The sequence below is a fragment of the Fundulus heteroclitus genome, chromosome 1, assembly GCF_011125445.2.
Source record: "Fundulus heteroclitus isolate FHET01 chromosome 1, MU-UCD_Fhet_4.1, whole genome shotgun sequence".
Lineage (NCBI taxonomy): Eukaryota > Metazoa > Chordata > Actinopteri > Cyprinodontiformes > Fundulidae > Fundulus > Fundulus heteroclitus.
In genome coordinates this window covers 172468-192159 of record NC_046361.1, presented here as the reverse complement: position 1 = coordinate 192159, position 19692 = coordinate 172468, and the positions used below count along the sequence as shown (strand labels likewise).

Genomic DNA, 19692 nt, shown 5'->3' with positions numbered 1-19692 from the left:
TAGATAGATAGATAGATAGATAGATAGATAGATAGATAGATAGATAGATAGATAGATAGATATAGATTGATATATATATATATATATATATATGTATATGTATATATAGGTATATATAGATAAAATAGACCATTAAGAACCACACTCCATACCAGTAAGTGGCGGTAATGCTACTTAAAGTTTGTTGCCAACCGCCATAAAACTCCACAAGAAGAAGAAGAAGAAGAATGTCGGAAGTAGCTCTACCACTGTGCTGTCTGGATTCTACCTGGAGTGAACGTCAGTGAGTTGTCACTGTTCCACTGGAGCAGCAGGACGGACTGGGCCGTGGTGAACCTTTGAGTCTGAGGTTTGAGGGAAATGCCCTTGGTTCCTGCAAACCAGGCCCAGCTGATCCGGTCCAGTCAGAAGGATGAATACTACCGGAGTGTCCTGAGGAACAGCGCTAACGAAGCCTGTCAGACAGTCGCAGGTAAAGCACCGACCTCAGAGCGGCTTGTCTAGCTGGGAAACTTTCTGCTAAAGTTGTTCTTTTGTCGCGCGCCTACATTTAGACCGGAAGCCGAGTCCAACTGAAATGTCCAGGGAAAGGAGGAACGGCTCCAGTTGTCATTTTACAAAGATTCATAGACGGAGCTTGTCGGAAAACTGCTACTTTAGTTAGAAAACACATGGGGCACAACAAGGCTTATCTGAATTTGGTTTTAGTTAATTATGATAAAAAAAAAAGATCTGATAAATTAAACTGGGAAAAAATAATCGCATTTAATCACAATAGTAAGATAAAATAATCGCAATTTGATTATTTTCCAAAATCGTTCAGCCCCATTTCAAACCCCACAGGACTCTCAAACAGAGGCTAGTCCATCTTAAGGACAAAACCTCCAAACCTAAGATGAGCGGACGGGTGTATGCAGTTCAGTGCAGTGAGGAATGTTCTGATCTTTATATTGGAGAAACCAAACAACCTCTCCACAGACGCATGGCTCAACACAAGAGAGCTACCTCCTCAGGACAAGACTCTGCTGTCCACCTACACCTTAAGGGCAAAGGACACTCTCGAGGACCAAAGTGTTCACATTTTGGACAGAGAAGACACATGGTCTGAGAGAGGGGTGAAGGAAGCCATTTATGTAAAGCGAGAAAAAACAACTTTAAACAGTGGAGGAAGGCTCAGGTTCCAACTTACAACACAGCAATAGGTTTGATTCCTGCCAAGTTTCACCCCCACACACCTCCACACATGTGACCACAGCATTCCTCCTGTGACCCAGGCAAACGATGAGCCTAACGACTCTCCATTGTGAGGGGCGATCGGTTCCAGATGAATCTGCGTGTGACTCCAAGCTCTAACGAGGCCTTGCCAGTGGTCTATAAAGCTTGGAACTCCACATTACTCCAGTCTTTTTGAATTGAGAAAGCTTCCTGGATGGGAAGCGAAACGTCTTCAGCTTCAGAATAGAAGTCCAGTTTTTTTTTTTTTTTTATTGATCATGACCTGGATGACTGAGAATCTTCACCAGCAGATGTGCTGGAGACATTTCAGACATTTCACCTGTTGGTTGCAAGTTTTTTACTTGGGGATGGTTTAATAAAGCGCTTCCATTAAGAGCCATCATGGAACGCTAGCAGATCTGCTCCACCTCATGCAGGTCCTTCAGAGGACAGGGGTTCACTGGATAGATGTTGATGCCACCTGCTCTGAGGCCTGGAATCTTCTGGGCCTAAAGTTATTCTGTGCTGCATGTTGAAGAATGTCCTTGGTTCCTGCATGCTTAGGCACTGCTCTTTGAACATCTAAACTTATTCACTTAGACTGACCTACCTTGAGTACTTGAGATAGGCCAACATAGATATTTTGCTGGTTTTGTTGATTGAATGACAGCATTCATTTGAAAATAATAAATATCAATATTAAACTAAATCAAATTAAATCAAGCTGACTGTATCAAGAATCGTATGGAATCGGCTCATCCTAGATGATTATAGTTAGTGTCTGACTGGATGAAAATGTATTGTTTCCTTAAAGTCTGCTTTCCACTGGTTCTTCTGATGACTGCATATCACTGCTGTTCTTTTCCAAACAAAGAGCTTCATAACTGCAATGATGAAATAAGTGAGCTGTGTGTTTTTCTTTTTTCCTGCAGGATCCAAACACTGGCTGGACTGGAGGAGGGAGATAGAGCTGCTTTCAGATTTAGCTTACTATGGTTTAACAACCCTCTCAGGTTCTTATTGAGTCTAAAAGTTTAGCTTTAACTTCTTAAATGGATTAAGTTGTTTTATTGGTGGATTTTCTCTCTGTGCAGGTTATCAGACTCTGGGAGAGGAGTACGTCGGCATCGTGCAGGTGGACCCCACCGAACGGCAGGTCCCCTCTTGGGGTAGACGCTGCCTGTTTGTTCTCTGCCATGCCTTCGTTCCGTACTTCCTTGAGAAAGCTCTGGTGTGTCTGGAGAACGAGCTGGAGGGCGTGCAGGAGGTGCGCAGCGGCGGTGCCAGAAGACACCAGGTGGCCTCGGGGTGGTGGAGCTTGGAGCGGTGGCTCAGGAGAGGAGTGCAAAGAGCGGCGGGGCAGCTGACGGAGCAGCAGAGGAGAGCGTGCCAGCCGGCTGTCTTTGTGATTCAGCAGAGCATCGCCCTGCTGCACCGACTCCACGTGGCTCTGTTTTACACCAGCAGCTCTTTTTATCACATGTCCAAGAGAGCAGCTGGAGTCAGCTACGTAAGTCAGGCAGCTGGATGGAATGTTCTGTTTAACAAGATGACACCAACCCAATATAAAATACATCTCTTACTTTAAAGGAGCAATAATTAAGATATTTACTGTAAAATTTACCTAAATCATTCTCATTTGTCACCTGGGATGGAAGTAATATTCCCTATAAACAGTCCTCTCCATCAACAGTGTCGTAGTCAAGTTTTTCTTCTTTCAAACCTGGAGGCACGTTCCGGAACTACTTCGGTATAGTGTAGCCCGTGTTTACTTCCTGGTTCCCCAACCAATCATATGAGGGTTCCCAAAACAGTGCAGCATTTGGTATTTTATGTTGGCAACAGGGCAGAGGTCTGTAATCATTGAAGCCAGTAAAAGAAACGGAGCAGAAACAGAACAGAATACAATATTATATACCTATCCTGTGGAAGTAAAAGTTCTGTACAGCAATGGACAGTTGCGTAAATGGTGGGTCTCCTTGAAGGCATTGTGAATGTTGTTCCGATTTTAACCACTAGGTGTCATTATTCCATCCATCCATTTTCTATCCCTGTTGGGGTCGTGAGGGTCGCTGGTGCCTATCTCCAGCGGCCAATGGGCGAGATGCGGTGTACACCCTGGACAGGTCGCCATTATTACTTATTGTTCCTTTAAAGAAAACAAATAGGTCTAAGTCTATCCCACTGATTTACTTCATAACAGTTCAGTGCAATAACCTATTTAACCTAAATTTAAGGTTTTATTATCAGTTAAACGATTTAATCAGAATTGACTTTGACTTCATTCGCCAAATGTGTTGGTGCAAACAAGGAATTTGACCTTGGATTCCAGCGCTTGCATTGTGTAACAAACAGGCAGAAAAGTAACAGCCAGCAGGACAGCCTCTACAATCTATAACAGAAAAGACATCAATCAGAGACAAGGTTAGAGGCAGTATGTACAGGAGAGCATGTTTTCCACATATATGCCGATCATCTTTAGTATTCAGCTTGAGTTGTTTGAGTTGAAGCACTTTGTGGTTTTTGTATTCAGCTGTGTGTGACGGGGCCAGACAGGGATGACCCCACCATCAGGAGCAGCTACAGATTGCTGGGGACCATATCCTTCCTCCAGCTGCTCATCACTGTGTGCATGCAGCTCAACAACTTCAAACAGCGACAGAGAGCCAGGCAGGAGTGGAAACTCTACAGGAACCTCAGGTGGAGCTCCAGAAGAATCTACTCAGGCGCTATCGCTGCCTGATCTTTAGTTCAGATCAAAATCACATGTAGAAACAGATGATTCATATTCCCCCTATTCTTTCTTGCTCAGCCTTTTGGGGGATGTATTTTAGTCAAGTTGTTGATATGACTTTTCATTTAAACCAAAGCATTATCATAGAAGTTCAATAAAAATTGTTCCTTAATGCTGAACTGTGTGTGATGTCAGTCCTCAGCACGCAGCGAGCTCGAACCCCCTGGCTGCCCTCTGCATCCTCTGCCTTGAAGCCCGGAGGCATTCCACCTCCACCCCCTGTGGGCATCTGTTCTGCTGGGAGTGCATCACAGAGTGGTGCCGCACCAAGGTCAGGCTCACAGCCGCTCTCACTCTATCAAACTCAAGGAAGTTCAGCATGACAGAAAAACTGCAGAAGGATATAGATCTGCAGAAACGCTCCTGCTTCTCCCTCTGATGCTTGGATTTCACTGAAGGAACCAGATGGATCCTTAGATTTAACCATTTTTCCTTCTGCCTTTATACGTGTGCCTGTATGATCGCAGACAGTAACTTCCTGCTCAGCATCATCTCTTATTCTGTTTTCGTTGTGGATGGCTGTGTTCAAGTTCAGTATGCTGACAGTTCTAGCTGCACTGGGTAATTCTCCACCCTACAGCAGCTGAGTGGACTTTGCTTTCGAATCAAACTTCGCTTGTTTTTTTATTTACAGCCAAACAGAAGAAATCACCTGAATGTATGAAGATGATTTTTTTTCAGACCAGCTCCTATCAATTCTGGCCTTTTTCTTCAAGTCAACAGGCTTGTTTCTGTTGATCCAGAACTGCAGAGCAATTTATATACACACCTATAACTAAAGAAATGGTCTGACAGAACCAGGATTTCTAATGTGTGTGTTCTGTCTTTCCAGGCTGAGTGTCCGTTGTGTCGGGAGAAGATCCAGCCTTACAGACTTGTCTTCTTGAGGAACTACAGCTAGAACAAGGACAGATGGACTGTAGCACATCCTATTGTACATTTTCAGTCTCAAGAAAAAAGAAAAATCCTTCTGAACTTTGTAACTAAATCTCGCAGCCTGCTGTGTTTTACCATCTTTTCCTAAAGAGAGTGGAATTTAAAGATCAGATTTGGATTGAATCAATCCAGCCATGTAAATGTTAATAAATATATGGGAACTACTGTGCCACAAGTGCCACCTCATATTTTTAACTTGTACATATAAGATAATGTATTATCAAATAGAGACTTGTGCTTTTCAGCTCTGTCTTCACATTGAAATCATTCAGTTGTGGTCTATATAAAATGAAACTGCAATGCCTTGGTCTGGATTTCTCGTTAGTCTTCTCCCTTTGTACCCCTGTTCTGAGGTGGGTCTGAGAGCCAAGTGTTTGAGGGAGCTTCTTAAGGCATGGACCAAAGCTGCAGTGAGAGCCTCAGGAATTCACACAGCTATGACACAGGTATTCAGGACAGGGACTACAACTTCATTCCTTTTGTTAGGCCACTGCTGTAGCTTTTTACCTGGACAAAGGAGAAAGAGGACTGAGCTCAAATTACATACACAAACTGTTAAAGAGGCTAATCTGATTGAACGGTTCAACTCGTCAGTAAACATGTGTATTCGACTCTCCGTCAGATTAGCTGGACGGACGGCTGTTTAGCCTCAACCGCAGGTAAAATAAACACAGCCCTGGAATCTCAGCAACTTCTAATTAAAATCAAGACAGAAAGCATGTGAATGAAGAGATGGGGCAAGCTTAAGTGCAGAGTAATTCATTGTCAAACAGCAGAAAACAATACACCAGTCACACAATACATACCAAGCAGTTTAAATATTGTACACTCAGCTTCCCAGGTCCCATCCGTCACGCTCAGACGCAACATGCACACACGAGCAACTTTTGCCAAAACCCCAGACAGATCCACATTCCGTCTTGTCCCACAAACTAAAATCTCACCCACACATTTCCAGAAATCACTGTGTTGTATTGCTTTCAGCGTACATGTCGCCGTTTGGTTTAAGCCTGAAAAGCGTGAGCTCATCAATAGCACAAGCAGTTTAAAATAATATATATAGAATTAAATAAAAAGCTCCACCACATGCCTATCTAAAAACATAATGTGCTGCTTCCCATGTACACACTACCTGAACACACTATATCACAAACACAGCTCATATGGAAGACCATTCCTGCTGAATGAGAGATTTAAAAACTAATCTGTTGAAAATCAGAATAAAAGATCCACATTTTTGTTGTAGGTCACCTAAAACTTCTGTCTTTCCAGAACGAGGGATGTCAGATTGTCACCTTCTTAACATTTTTCATTTTGGTTTCTTTGTCACTTTTTAGGGGGGAAAAGCCAAACGTTTGACTTCAATAATTACTTTTCATACTCCCTCAGTCTGCTGGTGTCAGCCAGCAGAAATGGGCTTCCAGAACTATTTACACCACACCTTAAAGTGTCAAGCTCCAAATAAAAGGAAAACAAATGTGGTCCAGGCTTCATTTACAGCAACATATTTAAACTCCTGTGGATATAAAAAAAAACTGCAAAAAGTTCATTTACATTCATTTGGAAAAAGGACAGCATCTTGGATATTGTGTTCACTGGAACGTTTTCAGCCCTGTGCTACTAAACCAGCCACGCTGGCTCTGCTGGTGCAGTTTTTCGTTAGCTTTCAGGAGGGTTTACCTGAAACAAACCAGTACACTCACACATTCTCAGAGAGGAAACCTGACAAGCCGTAGTGGAAGAGTTTCCCTGACAGTTCGACACAATTAGACCGGCAGCAAATGGTTCGAGCGAACCCAAAGTGAATTCCTGTTTTCTGAATGAAAGAGGCTCTGGGAACAGAAGGGGATGAAGGGTTACCCTTACAGAAAGGGACGGGGAGAAACGTTCTTCAACTATATTCGGTTCTCATGGTTTAGGCGTTTCTCTTTACATATCCAATTTTATATTTATTCAACCAGGAAGTTTGCTTCTGATCGGAAATTAAAACCGGCATCTACCATAATAGGGCCATCAATTTGGAGATAAAATGCTTGCTTTTATTTACATTTTAACCAAAATGTCAGCCCAGTAATGAGTGGACAAGCCTTTACTTGCATCATAGCAATCAAGCCCTTTTCAGACCTGATGACCAGCTTTTGTCTTTAATATTTTAGGGTGAGCATCTAGTCTTTGAGACTGGATGTCCCCTTTGTCATCACCCTAATCATTAGCACACTCCAATTCATATCTGGATTCTGGCAGGGCCACTAATATGACCACCAGTCAGAAATATGGAAGTAAAATGAAAATTACTTTGAAGGAGAATCTGCCAGGGTAGGTAGGATGGATAAGGTAGGAGTTCAGAGTCTACGGGTTAATTTGGAGGCTGCTGGGAGTTTGACCCTTTTAGTTAGAAAACAGCAGTTCATGTTTTGAGTCTAGATGTGTTAATTCCATTTAGCCATATATCAACCAGTCAATTAAGCATTTTAAATTAAATGACTCCATCAGATTCTTAGACAGGGTGCAGCGAGTTTAGAGGTCTGTGTCTGAACGTAGTTAGGATTATTTTATACCTGCTATAAGAACTCCTGCTGTACCACCTTCCTCAGCTGGGAGGCGGCCACAACCTTTCCGACATGAAGTGCAGGTTTCTGCTCTTACACCTAGCAACTGTAAGTAATTCAGTTCTGGATAAGTTAGTCTGGGACTTGTTGTCTTTGAAAAAAAATGTAATCTTAGAGAAAAGTATTCTTGGATATTTTAGACTGTCTTTGTCTTAAACTTGCGAAACAATGACTATGAACTATTGGAATATGAAATAAAAATAACTGCAAGTTAAAGTCTTGCTCGTTTTAAAGAAGCGCTTTACACTAAAAGATTTCAATGGCTGCTTGATTAAAAAAAAAAAATACAATGAAATCTACTTAATTGCTTAAATGAAATATTTCTGAAACTGCAACTTTGAGCTATAGACCCCAAATCTTGAGCCAAAACAGAATCTAAGAGCTTGAGGCCTAACTGTGCAGAGGTTTCATCCACATCACCTAAGGTGCTGAAGGTAACATGCTTCATCACAAAAATGTAACAAGCCTTGTGTTCGTTCCACAAAATGCATAATTCAACTACATTTGTTAAAGAGCAAATGGTTCAAATCTGGACTCTAGAAAAAATACAAACTTGGAGTTGGAAAAAGTTCCAAAAGGAAGATCAAGCAGAAACATCATTCAGTCTTTGGTTAGGTGATGCTGGAAAGAAAAGAAACACGCAATGTGGACAGAATCCCTGAAGAGCACCAGATTCACTTCAAAGTGACAACTTAATGCGACGTCCCCAGAAGAGTTAATGAGAACGCTCTGGTTGGGAAGAAGAGCCCTTGGTAGATCCATCAGACTGAGGCTGGTACAGAGAGGGAATGTAAATGATGCTGGTTATTTGGAGACAATGATAACATCCGTTAGGGCAGAAAGTGAGAAAATCTTGCTAATCCCAGTTCAGTCTGTATGAACAGGAAGTGAAGAGTTACCCTCAAAGGCTTTGAACAAAGCGAAGGCAGCAAGTTTTAATGAAGGTTCCTATGGAGAACCACGAATGAGGATGAGCTGTGTTGTTTATGTGCTCAGCGCTACTCTGATAACTCAGCAGACATCTGTCTCCACACAGCAGCAGCTCAGACGCCTAATCCAGGGTTCAGTGACAGCCAGTCAGAAGGAGCTCATCTTTTTCCTGATTTCATGTAGGACGGGATGGCTCCTCGAGCCGTCAAGCCCTCAAAGCGTTTGTAGGTGTAGTTGATGAAGACCCAGTCCTTGTTCTTCAGATCAGCCTCGGTGTGATTGGACACTTGGGTGGCTGGAGAGACGAAAGAACAGAAACATGGTCAAATTATTTCACATTTCAAAAAGTCAGAAGTAGTAACCAGAGACCAGGAGGCTTACTTGTTGGCGTGAGGATATCAGATTCAGGGAACTCATCAAAATTGGACGTGTCGTCGATACTTTTGATGTTTATGGGAATGGCAGCAGGTCTTTCTCTGCAGGAACCATGAGAGAAGTTAGGGAACTAGTCTCATACCTGGGAGCAACAGATTATCTGAGATGGCAAATAGGTTAAACAGACTGAGGCAACAGTCTCCACAGATTGTTTTCAAGTGAGGTTCTGTAAAGTTATCATCAGTAGTAAGTAACTCTTTGGAGCAGCGGAGGAATCAGCTGGTCACAGGTACACCTCTGCATCTGCTGACTTTAGCCATTTAACAATGAAAATTGAAAAGCTTTCCACCATAATAAGATAAAATGCCTTTTTGTTCAGCCAAATAAAGTCCACGTTTCAATATGGAGTTGCTTCCATAACATCAAGGACATTGACTGTGATGTGCTCATCAACCCTCTCTTCTACTCTCTGTGATCTTAATCCTGCATTCCCACTGGAAGAACATGTCCGTCATTACAAAAGCGCTCTGCAGGCCACTTTGGATAGGTTTGCTTCCCTATTAAACGCAGATTCAGACAGACAGGACTAACTGTCCGTTAGCTGGCGTTCAAACATCAACAGACCGTTTACTAAACAGCACTGACAGCTGCCAAGGCCTCCTACTACTCTGCTCTTATCGAATCTGGCCACTCACAGCCAAAACATTTGTTCTCTATGTGGTGCACCCAAAACAGGTGACCACATTGGTCATATGTTTATTAGTAAATTAATATGATCTCTATGTACATATATATTTACACTGTCGCTTTAAGGAATGGCACAAGCAGTTGCGTTCCGGTTGCTATGGGAACGGACCTCCGCTCGCTCGCTCTCAGATCCAATTTGGGAGAAAACATGGAAAGCTGCTGTGTCTAAATCTCTTTTTATTTCACCTGTCTTTCAGTAATGGGTAAACTGTCCATCTTTACATGTCTGTTTGATAACCGATTGTAGTGTTGTTTATAATCTAACAATAAAAGTATAAATAGAAAGTTTGCCGTTGATCAAGGCAGCTAGCTGAGGTAGGCTACTGTAAACCGTTAGCCAGTAGAATAACGGTTTAACTGGAATAACGGTACTGCAAACGGTTAGCTGCCGTCTCTTGGTTCATTTTCAGGTAACATATCATGTTGAGCTTCGACACTCTGCTTGTTAGAAGCGGTTATGTTGACAAGTTTAATGACTATGATTTAGCAAATACACACGGGTGAAGATGAATAAGTACACACTGTTTTTAGAAACGGTTATTTTGCCAACTTGAACAAGTAGGAATTAGTCCGCACAAACAGGGTTTACAAAGGGTTTTGTAAATGGTCATTGCTATTTAGTTTAAGTGATTTAAAGTGATTCTTATATCTTGTAGCCTTTGTCAGTAATCAAATGCAGTTTGAAAGTTTTAGCCCAGTATTCGCTAGGCAGCTATATGCAGCTACAACTTTAATCATAATGTAGCCATGTTAAAGCACTCTATGAAGCCACAGTGGCCTTGGATAACTGATATGTTGGAAGATGAATATAGAGCATAGGATATGTGATATTCTGTTATATTGGGAGATTACAATATGGCAATGTTTTGTATGAATTGTTATGTATGCATTGCTATCCACTATTGTATATTTGTGTATTGTGTGCTTTGTGTGTTGTGCACCACACTGGAGCTTGAGCGAGACAGTTGATGCACAGGTGTTTTGTGGTTTATTCTGAATAAATAACTCAGATCCAATTTGGGAGAAAACATGGAAAGCTGCTGTGTCTAAATCTCCTTTTATTTCACCTGTCTTTCAGGATATTTAAATTTGCTATTACAGTCCCATATTTGGGACCTGTAACATCTACCATCAATCAGATGCTCGATCTCCACTGCTACTGATCCCTCCATCGACGATTGCAACCACTTCATGGACTTCTTCAGAACCAAGGTTGGTACCATCAGACAAAACACTGTTTTGGCCCAATCAGACCCCCACCCAGAACATTTCCCTGTTCTTCCAACCCTGGGAGCTTTTGCTGAGGTTGCTCAATTCAAGCTCCTCTCCATTGTTCAGAAGATGAACTCCTCCAGCTCCCTTTACCCCCTTCCAACGTCACTTCTAAAGAGGTGTCTTCCAGCCATTGTCCACTTCATGACCTGAATTAATCACTCTCTATCCAACCTCTCCAATTACCTTCCCATCTCAAACCTGCCTTTTCTGGCAAAGGTTTTGGAAAAGGTTGTTGCCCACCAGTTCCAACATCAGTTGCACCTTAGTGCAACTGATGGTGATGGTGTTCTCTATGAGAAGTTCCAGTCTGGCTTTAGACCCTTCCACAGCATAGAGACTGCCCTGGTCAGGGTTCTGAATGATCTGCTGACAGCAGCTGACACCGGTTCCCCCAAACTACTGATCCTGCCTTTGACTCATACTGTGTCAGCGCCTCCGTGTGTAGGAGTTAGTGAGACGCCCCTCAGCTTTTTTCACTCCCATCTCTCAGGGAGGTGGGAATGTGTTAACATGGAAAATCTTACCTCTACTGCCAGCTTAGCAACCTCCTGTCCCCCCCAGGGGTCGGTTCTGGGCCCCCAGTTATTTTTAATCTACATGCTCCCCCTTGGTAATATCCTCCGAACCCATGGCATCAGCTTCCACTCATACGCTCATAACATACAAATTTACCTCCAACCCTCCCGACACTCATCTCTCTCCCGAGCCACCAAATGTCTCAGCGACATACGCAGGGTCCGAAATTAACACTCGCCAGTCGCCAAATGCGAGTAAATTTCCCGTTTGGCGAGTGAATTTCAGAGGGCTAGCTGCCACATGGCGAGTAAATGTTTGTACCAAATAAAATAAAAATAACATAAAAATAACGAAACCCATATGATCCGTTCACAGCTCTGTCCATCCAGAGCTCAGTCTAGACCCGCCTTCTGCGGTGCTGGTTCAGCTTCTTTCACATTCAGAACCAGTCATGGCTGAACGCTGGATCAGAAAACAGATCTGCTAACCAGATACAGTCTAAAACGCCAATTAGTCTGTTTATAAGTTTCGTTCTTATTTATTCTGTTTTTTTTTTTAACTACCTGCGCTGCGGTTCTGTGCTTCACCGCTCTTACTGCGCCTCCCCCGCCCCCTCTCGGAGCAAGGTGCTTTTATCAGCGGCCAGCCTTCAAAACGTGAATAGCTACGTTTAATGTCCTTCCACTCGTACCAAAATGTCCCAATTAAAGTCAGTAGGAGAGTCGGTAACTGTTTTTCATGCTCTTTTGTTTTTAACGACACAGAACCAGCGGTGCTTCGGTGGGCGTGGTGCGTTGCGCTTGAATTCAGGTGCGCAAAATTACGTTACATGTAACCTGTAACATCGGGGGCGCAGCGCACGAGGGTAAAATCCAGCAGCGAGATCAGCGTAAAGACGCAGCGTGAACCCTGAGTGCTTTAAGTGTTGCAGCTGAGGGAAAATTTTGAACCATACACAGGGGCGGTTCTGAACAGGGGCCAACAGGGGCCTATGCCCATGTAGAACTGTTCCTGGCCCCTGTTATGGCCCCTGTACTAAAAACATGATGTTAAATTTCTTAGGATGATAAAATGCTGACAAAGATAACGTGACTGACTGGTCATTTGGATCAGTTGTATTTTTTTTGTTTATGTTTTCACCCAATAATAAAATAACAAAATAATTAAAAAATATAAAAAAATAACAATTAAAATTAAGCTGTTTCACGTTAAGATCCCGCTGTATTTAGAAAAGATCAGGGGTCTGCAACCTGCAGTTCCAGAGCCACAATTGGCTCTTTGGCTTACTTAATATTTTAAACAATGAAATGTTGACCTGTTAAGTTCCCCCCCCCCCCCCAATCTTTTGTTCTGTGCCCCTGTGAAAAATACTGGCCCCACCCTGACCCCCCCTGCTAAATTTGGCCTAGAACCCCCACTGACCGTACAGGCTTGATGAAACTCTGCCTCATTCACAAATAAGACCAACATGGATAGAATAATGATAATCTGTAGTGTTTTTTAATCGCCTGGATGTGAATCTGATAATTCATATTGTGTCTTTTATAATCAACTACAATATTTTCTTTTTTTTAAGTCAGGAAACAAAGGTTTCTCTTCCAGGGTCCAGTCAGCCACGCCCCCAACCACACCCCCCATAATTAACATAATCTCACTCTTAATTTTTATAAAAGTTGAGGTCTGGTCAGGATTAATATTTTGGCCGGTAAAAAATATGCCTGGCCGGTTGATTTTTACATCTACCGGCCAACTTGGCCGGTGAATAACAAAGTTAATTTCGGACACTGGACATACGCCATTGGATGAACCAAAACTTTCTCCAGTTAAATGGCAGTAAGACCGAGGCCATCCTCATCAGCCCCCCCATCAAACTAAACAAGCTGGTATCACCCATGTCACCATCAACAATCGCTCCATCCTTCTCTTCTCGTTTGTCACCAGTCATTAATTTTAATTTAAACATGTATGCTAGTGTGAAGAAGATGAGAAAAAAATATTTTCTCACATATGCTATTCTATAAGTTAGAGAGAAATCAGACTTAGCTAACTCAGTATTAGCAGGTCAGAGTTTAAAAATAGAATACTGGTGCATTTCTAGTATTACCCATCCTGGATATCATCTTATTCTACTGTAATAAGAGCAGACCATTAAAAATATCGGCATAGAGTATCATTTCCATTATTCAAATTTTCTCAAGTTTACAGGCTAATTATCTACAAGTTATTTATAACAAAAACAGCTGGTTATTAAACTCAAATTAGGTCCGCTCCCCATAAAAGTTCTAGAGAATTCTCATCCTGTAAACCCAATCCAGTACAATCACATTAAAACATAAAAAAGCACCTAAGCACATCTACACCTCAAATAATGAAAATACTAGAGAAAATCACAGTTCTAATCTGTTGGTTAATAATTTAATGCATCTTTGTCAAAGTTTTCTGCTATGTAAGCATAAAACTTTATTTCTGTAATAAACGTCAAGTGGGTCCGAATAAATTTTCCAGATCGTCCCAAAACATCCACCACAAGATCGTGAAGAATTTCTTAAATATTTCTCAGTGCTGACAGAAGCCACAGTCATCTAACATGCAGTGTCATAGAAACAAATATCTATGCATGGGCATAAAAAGTCAATTTCTCACTGACCCATTTGTATTTACACCTACATGTACCTAGCAGACAAGACAGTTGAGCTCTGAAACCAGTTCAGCTGTTCTGTAACGGATCTTGGAGACGGCTAACTAGTCCTAGATGATCGGGCACAGCTCAAGTAAAAAATAAGCATGTATAAAACGGCAACATTTTCTATGAAGACAAACTATACAGAAGTCCTGAGCTGCTGACTGAAATTATGAAAGAGATAAGAAACATTTCTTTTAAGAGAGCTCCTGTCTCCCTGTTTAGGAGCCAAAATGTTCTCACCTGATATGGTCGTAGTCTACCCCCTCAAAGAAAGGGTTGGATTTTATCTCCTCCACACCTGCTGCACCAATCCTGTGCTCCTCCTCACAACAGAACCTGCACAAAAGAAGTAAAGTTTAGAGCCGTTTCGCACAATATAAAGTTACTGCCAAGCAGAGGGGATTCAAAGTAACATTCAGTTCTGCTACAAGGGAGTCTGTTCTCCTGCCTGAGAATGAGGTCTTTAGCCTTCTCTGATATTGGCACTTCTGGAGGAAAGGTTAGCGTCTCTCTCCAGTTCATCACCTTCCTGTAGGTCTCCTGAGGCGTCTCTGAGCAGAATGGAGGGTAACCTGCAGCAGAGGGAGGTCAGCAAATGATTCATAGATCCCATCTGACCCAAAGGACAGGAATGGGAATAAGCAGAGACTGTTCCATCGTTACCTATCAGCATCTCATACATAATTACACCTAAGCTCCACCAGTCGCACAACTTGTTGTATCCGTTCTGCATAAAGACCTCTGGTGCGATGTAATCTGGGGTTCCCACAGTGGAAAAGGCCTGATGGAGAGAGCAAAGTTGAGCAAAAACTACAAGGACACAATTTACTGGAAAGCATTAAAGGGGCCATGACACAAATAAACATTTTCTTAGGTTTTGAGGGTGTAATATGGTCTGTTGTGCACTGATGAGGCAGTGATAATGTCAAAAGTGAATACCAAAGGACCTGCTCACTCAGGGGCGGTCAGCTTTGTTGCTTTGCTCAAAAACGCTTAGATTAGAAAACAGGTTGTCTTTCAATATAGGTAATCTTTCTACGCAATTTTTAAATGTCCAGTCAAAGCACACAAACAGCTTTCCCCCTCCCGGTGATTCAGCGGCTGCCTGAGAGGAGGAAGACGGAGCAGACAGCAGCCCCAGATCAGCCTCTCCCTGTATCAGTTCAAACAGGAGGCGACCACCACTGAAGCCGCGGAGAGAAAATATCCCAGTTTCAACCTCAAACTAACTTCACAGTGGTTACTAAAAAAAAAATAGCCGATATGTCCGGGGGTGGTCCGAAATGCATGAAGGTCCCACTCACTCCCGAACAGGTGCATTTCCAGCTTTGAAGGACATACGGGGCTTAGCCCAAACCATTTTATGTAAATACAGGATCACTCGAAGTGTTTTTTTTTTATTATTATTAAACGATTTACTTTCAGACAAAATACATCTTTAACATTATGCACAAACACATTCTCTCTCTCTCTCTCTCTCTCAATACACACACACACACACACACACACACACACACACACACACACACACACACACACAAGTCAACATGCACTATTCACCTCTTGCTGTCTATCTGGTGTGTCCTATATTTGTTTTATTACTCTCATCACTTGCTGTTGTGTCTCTCTCATCACTTGCTGGGTATCATTAAAGGGCATTTTCTTGGTTTGAGCATTGCAAATCGGTTCATGACACTATTATGGTCTGTGACACCCACAATTCCCCTCTTAATGGACGTCTGCTGCGCATGTTCAGTGTTTTCTTATTACATTTTTTTAGAATTGTAATTTAAAGGACGATTAAAAAAAATGATGCAGACAAAATTAAAATGCGGCACACTGCTTATGACTTGCGTGACAACAAAGCTTCACATTCTTCACAGCTTCACAATCTATTAAAGCTGTAGCAGCAGCTCGCACTGTAGCGCTTGACTGTGCTACCTCCTCCTCTACCTGCTGCTGCTGCATATTTAACAGAGTGGAAGAAACAGAGTATCCCATAGGCTACCAACAGCAAATAAATGTATTCTTTAGGCTAGATTATTTTTAAGGTCTATTTTTACAGGCTGTATGCAGTATATGCAAAGCCAAAGCGCAATGAAATAAAGCAACTTATAATTTCTGGGGTTTACATAGGCTATTGTCTAGAGGTGTGCGATATCGGGAATTTTTAATCGATCCGATACCAAGTAAATACAGGGGCAGTATCGCCGATATCGATCCGATACTGATACTTTTAACATTTAAGCTTGATGTATCATGAAACTGTTGACCTTCCGGGTTTTGTGATTTTTATTTTATTATTACCATTAAATAATAATAATAATAATAATAATAATGTTATGTTCAGTGTTTTTTTCATAATCCACCTCTTACATCTTTCAATCCTTATGTAATTTTGTCTGTGTTGTGTGCACCTGCCTGTTATAATTTTCCCCGTCGTGGGACAAATAATGGATTACCTAATGTTATCTTAAATAACACTTTTTAATAGGATATATGTACTGGGTTCTTTCAAGGTCTTAATCACATTTTCTGTGTGTGCTCCAGTAACATATGATAGACTTTTTAGCGCACGTGGAACACTTAATTATAAAAAAAAAAAATACACACGCATGTTGAATGAAATTAGACTGTTATTTGTAACATATCTAAACATGAGTTTTCAATGGACACCACCAACAGAACAGACTAAAGCGTACTACTTTAAAGCAGCATCCTCCTTGGTGCCATGTCTTTAAAGATGTTGATGACCTCGCTGTGGTTTACCTCAATGTCTTTTTCAATGGCAAGCAGAAGGTCAGAGAGCCTTTCTTCTCCACACAGGCTTCTTAGTTTAGTTTTGATGATTTTCAGCTTGGAAAATAATCTTTCAACTGAAGCTTTGTCACTGGTAATGTTGCATATATTTGGATCATTTTGAAAAAGGCAGGAAAGATCAGCTGGCCATTGTTTTCCCTCGGTATTGAACATATTTCTTATAGGTTCTTTGAAGTAAAGCTGGAGTGGAAGACCTTTAGTTCTGTCTTAAGCTGCTCCTCATCTTCTCCATAGAAGATGCGAGCGACCGCGCGAGTTCACGTGACAAAGGAAGAGAGATAGGCTGGTCGGGTGTGCGCAAGGAGGTGGCTCATTTCGGGGCATTGTTTCAGTCGTTTTTAATGGCTCAGGTTTTCAAAAGATCATTTCAAAACCGACCTCAGTAAAATCTTAATATTCAGGGCAGTCAAACTTTTTTACAGTAGCAGGCTACACACTATCAGGTAGGAGGGTGCACACATACATATATACATATTAGGGCTGTCAAAATAACGCATTAATTTCGATTAATTAATAAAAAAAATAATAATGCATTAAAAAAATAACGCAGATTAATCGGTGAGGCGCGCCTCCCCTGGGGGGGTGACAAAGAGTCACAGGGGAGGCGCAAGAAGACAGAGAAGAAGACAGCGCTGCCGCTCAACTCTGTGAAACAGTGTAGCGATATTCGTGCCTTCTGTTTGAGTGCGCAGGAACCAATCCAAGCGCGCAGTGAAACAACCCTCAACGCTTAAAACCGGTCTGGCACGGTCTGAAAAAACTCTTCTCAAGCCGCTGTCCTCGCGGTGAGTTTCATCTCTGCTCGCGCACTACACCAGCTGTGCGCTCGCTCGGCTGTTAAAGCAAATCACAAACAATTTTTTTTTCATCCAAATAGAGTATGGCTTGCAAATACTGCATTCAGATGAATTAAATCAAAATGCTGCAGCCTTTGGCAGAAATTACTAAACATCATCGAGGAATTGAAGAAAAACTAATAAAAAGTGTAATATTTTAGCCTAAAATATTTAGGCTATAGTATTTAGACAAAAATATTAGAGTTATTAAGTGAGGTGTGAAAAGGACACAAAATGTTTTTGTCTCCTTTCTTTCCAGCTTCTGGGAGGTGATGGAAAAGTTTATTCTGATCATAATCATCATGAATGTCATTATTTAAAGAGCACTTTAACACGAGGTAAAACAAAGTGCCAAACATCAGAAATACACCAGATAAGAGATAACTAATAAAATGCTTATTTGTTAAAATAGCACTAGGTCTAAATTGTGTATAATTAGCCTAAAAAGTAGATTGGAATATGGAATATGTTGACGTTTGTTAAATTCAGGTTATCTTTTTTATTATTATTTCAGTTAATGTCTCCTGTTGACGTGAGTTCAGTTTGACATTGGCATCTGTTTAGTTCAGTTTGTCTGCTGTTGAAAACAATTGTTTATGAATTTAATTTAATGACAGCTCAATTTAAAAACTAAGCCCTCTCTCTGTGATGTTTCAGTAAAAGTAGCATGTAAGATGGAAATATTTGGATGTATATTTTATGAATAGGCCTTTTTTATGATTTTTTTTTACTTTGTTAAAAGAATGCTGATTATTCATTGAATCATTTGAATTTAAATATTTAAAATACTTTCACAGCAAAAATTATATGCGATTAATTTAGTTTAATTAATTACAGAGTATGTAATTAATTAGATACATTTTTTTAATCGATTGACAGCCCTAATACACATATATACATATACACACATATGCATATATATACATATATATACACATACATATATATATACATATATATACACATACATATATATATACACATATATACATATACATATATATACACATATATACATATATATATACATATATATATATACATATATATATATACATATATACACACATATACATATATATACATATATACACACATATATATATATACATATATACACACATATATATATATACATATATATATACATACACATATATACATATATACACACATATATATATACATATATACATATATACACATATATACATATATACACATATATACATATATACACATATATACACATATATACACATATATACACATATACATATATATACATATATACATATATATACACATATATACATATATACACATATATACATATATACACATATATACATATATATACACATATATAAATATAATACACATATATACATATATACATATACTACACATATATACATACATATATAGCACAATATAATCATACATATATCATACATATATGCATCATATATACATATATACAGTATATACATATATACATATAATATATAACATTATATAACATAGATATATACATATTATACATATATATATACATTATATACATATATATTATATACCTAATATATCATAAATATACATATATATATATATATATATATATATATATACATATATATATATATATATATATATATACATATATATACATATATATACATATATATATATATATATATATACATATATATACATATATACATATATATATATACATATATATACATATATATATATATATACACATATATATATATATATATATATATATACATATATATATATATACATATATACACATATACACATATATATATATATACTATATATATACACAAGAGTATATATATATATATAACATATATATATATATATACACACATTATATATATAACAATACACTAATATAGATATAGATATAATATATATATATAT

At 39.9% G+C, this 19692-nt stretch overlaps 2 protein-coding genes across 4 annotated transcripts in view; one reads left to right on the top strand and one right to left on the bottom strand.

Moving 5' to 3' along the window:
* The first annotated feature begins 218 nt into the window (after positions 1 to 218).
* pex10 (peroxisomal biogenesis factor 10) lies at positions 219 to 5248 on the top strand. The gene is made up of 6 exons (XM_012856592.3): positions 219 to 472; positions 2148 to 2228; positions 2310 to 2725; positions 3749 to 3915; positions 4145 to 4280; positions 4842 to 5248. The coding sequence occupies exons 1-6, from the start codon at positions 361 to 363 to the stop codon at positions 4908 to 4910; spliced, it is 981 nt and encodes a 326-aa protein (XP_012712046.2). The 5' UTR covers positions 219 to 360; the 3' UTR covers positions 4911 to 5248.
* Positions 5249 to 5688: 440 nt separating this feature from the next.
* Positions 5689 to 19692, bottom strand: part of stk38a (serine/threonine kinase 38a) — a 63651-nt gene continuing 49647 nt past the window's right edge. For all 3 annotated transcript variants that reach the window (XM_036139811.1, XM_036139918.1, XM_036139870.1), the window contains exons 10-14: positions 14744 to 14861; positions 14529 to 14652; positions 14321 to 14416; positions 8866 to 8960; positions 5689 to 8779 (exon numbers count right to left, since the gene is read on the bottom strand). In XM_036139811.1, the coding sequence (XP_035995704.1) occupies positions 8643 to 8779; positions 8866 to 8960; positions 14321 to 14416; positions 14529 to 14652; positions 14744 to 14861 (570 nt within the window). In that variant the 3' untranslated portion in view covers positions 5689 to 8642. The remainder of the gene's footprint in view (positions 8780 to 8865; positions 8961 to 14320; positions 14417 to 14528; positions 14653 to 14743; positions 14862 to 19692) is intronic.

Coding starts and splice junctions, on each gene's coding strand:
- pex10 (XM_012856592.3), top strand. CDS start 361: ATGCCCTTGGTTCCTGCAAACCAGGCCCAGCTGATCCGGTCCAGTCAG. Junction 2,229..2,309: donor TGGTTTAACAACCCTCTCAG/GTTCTTATTGAG, acceptor CTCTCTGTGCAG/GTTATCAGACTCTGGGAGAG. Junction 4,281..4,841: donor CAGAGTGGTGCCGCACCAAG/GTCAGGCTCACA, acceptor CTGTCTTTCCAG/GCTGAGTGTCCGTTGTGTCG.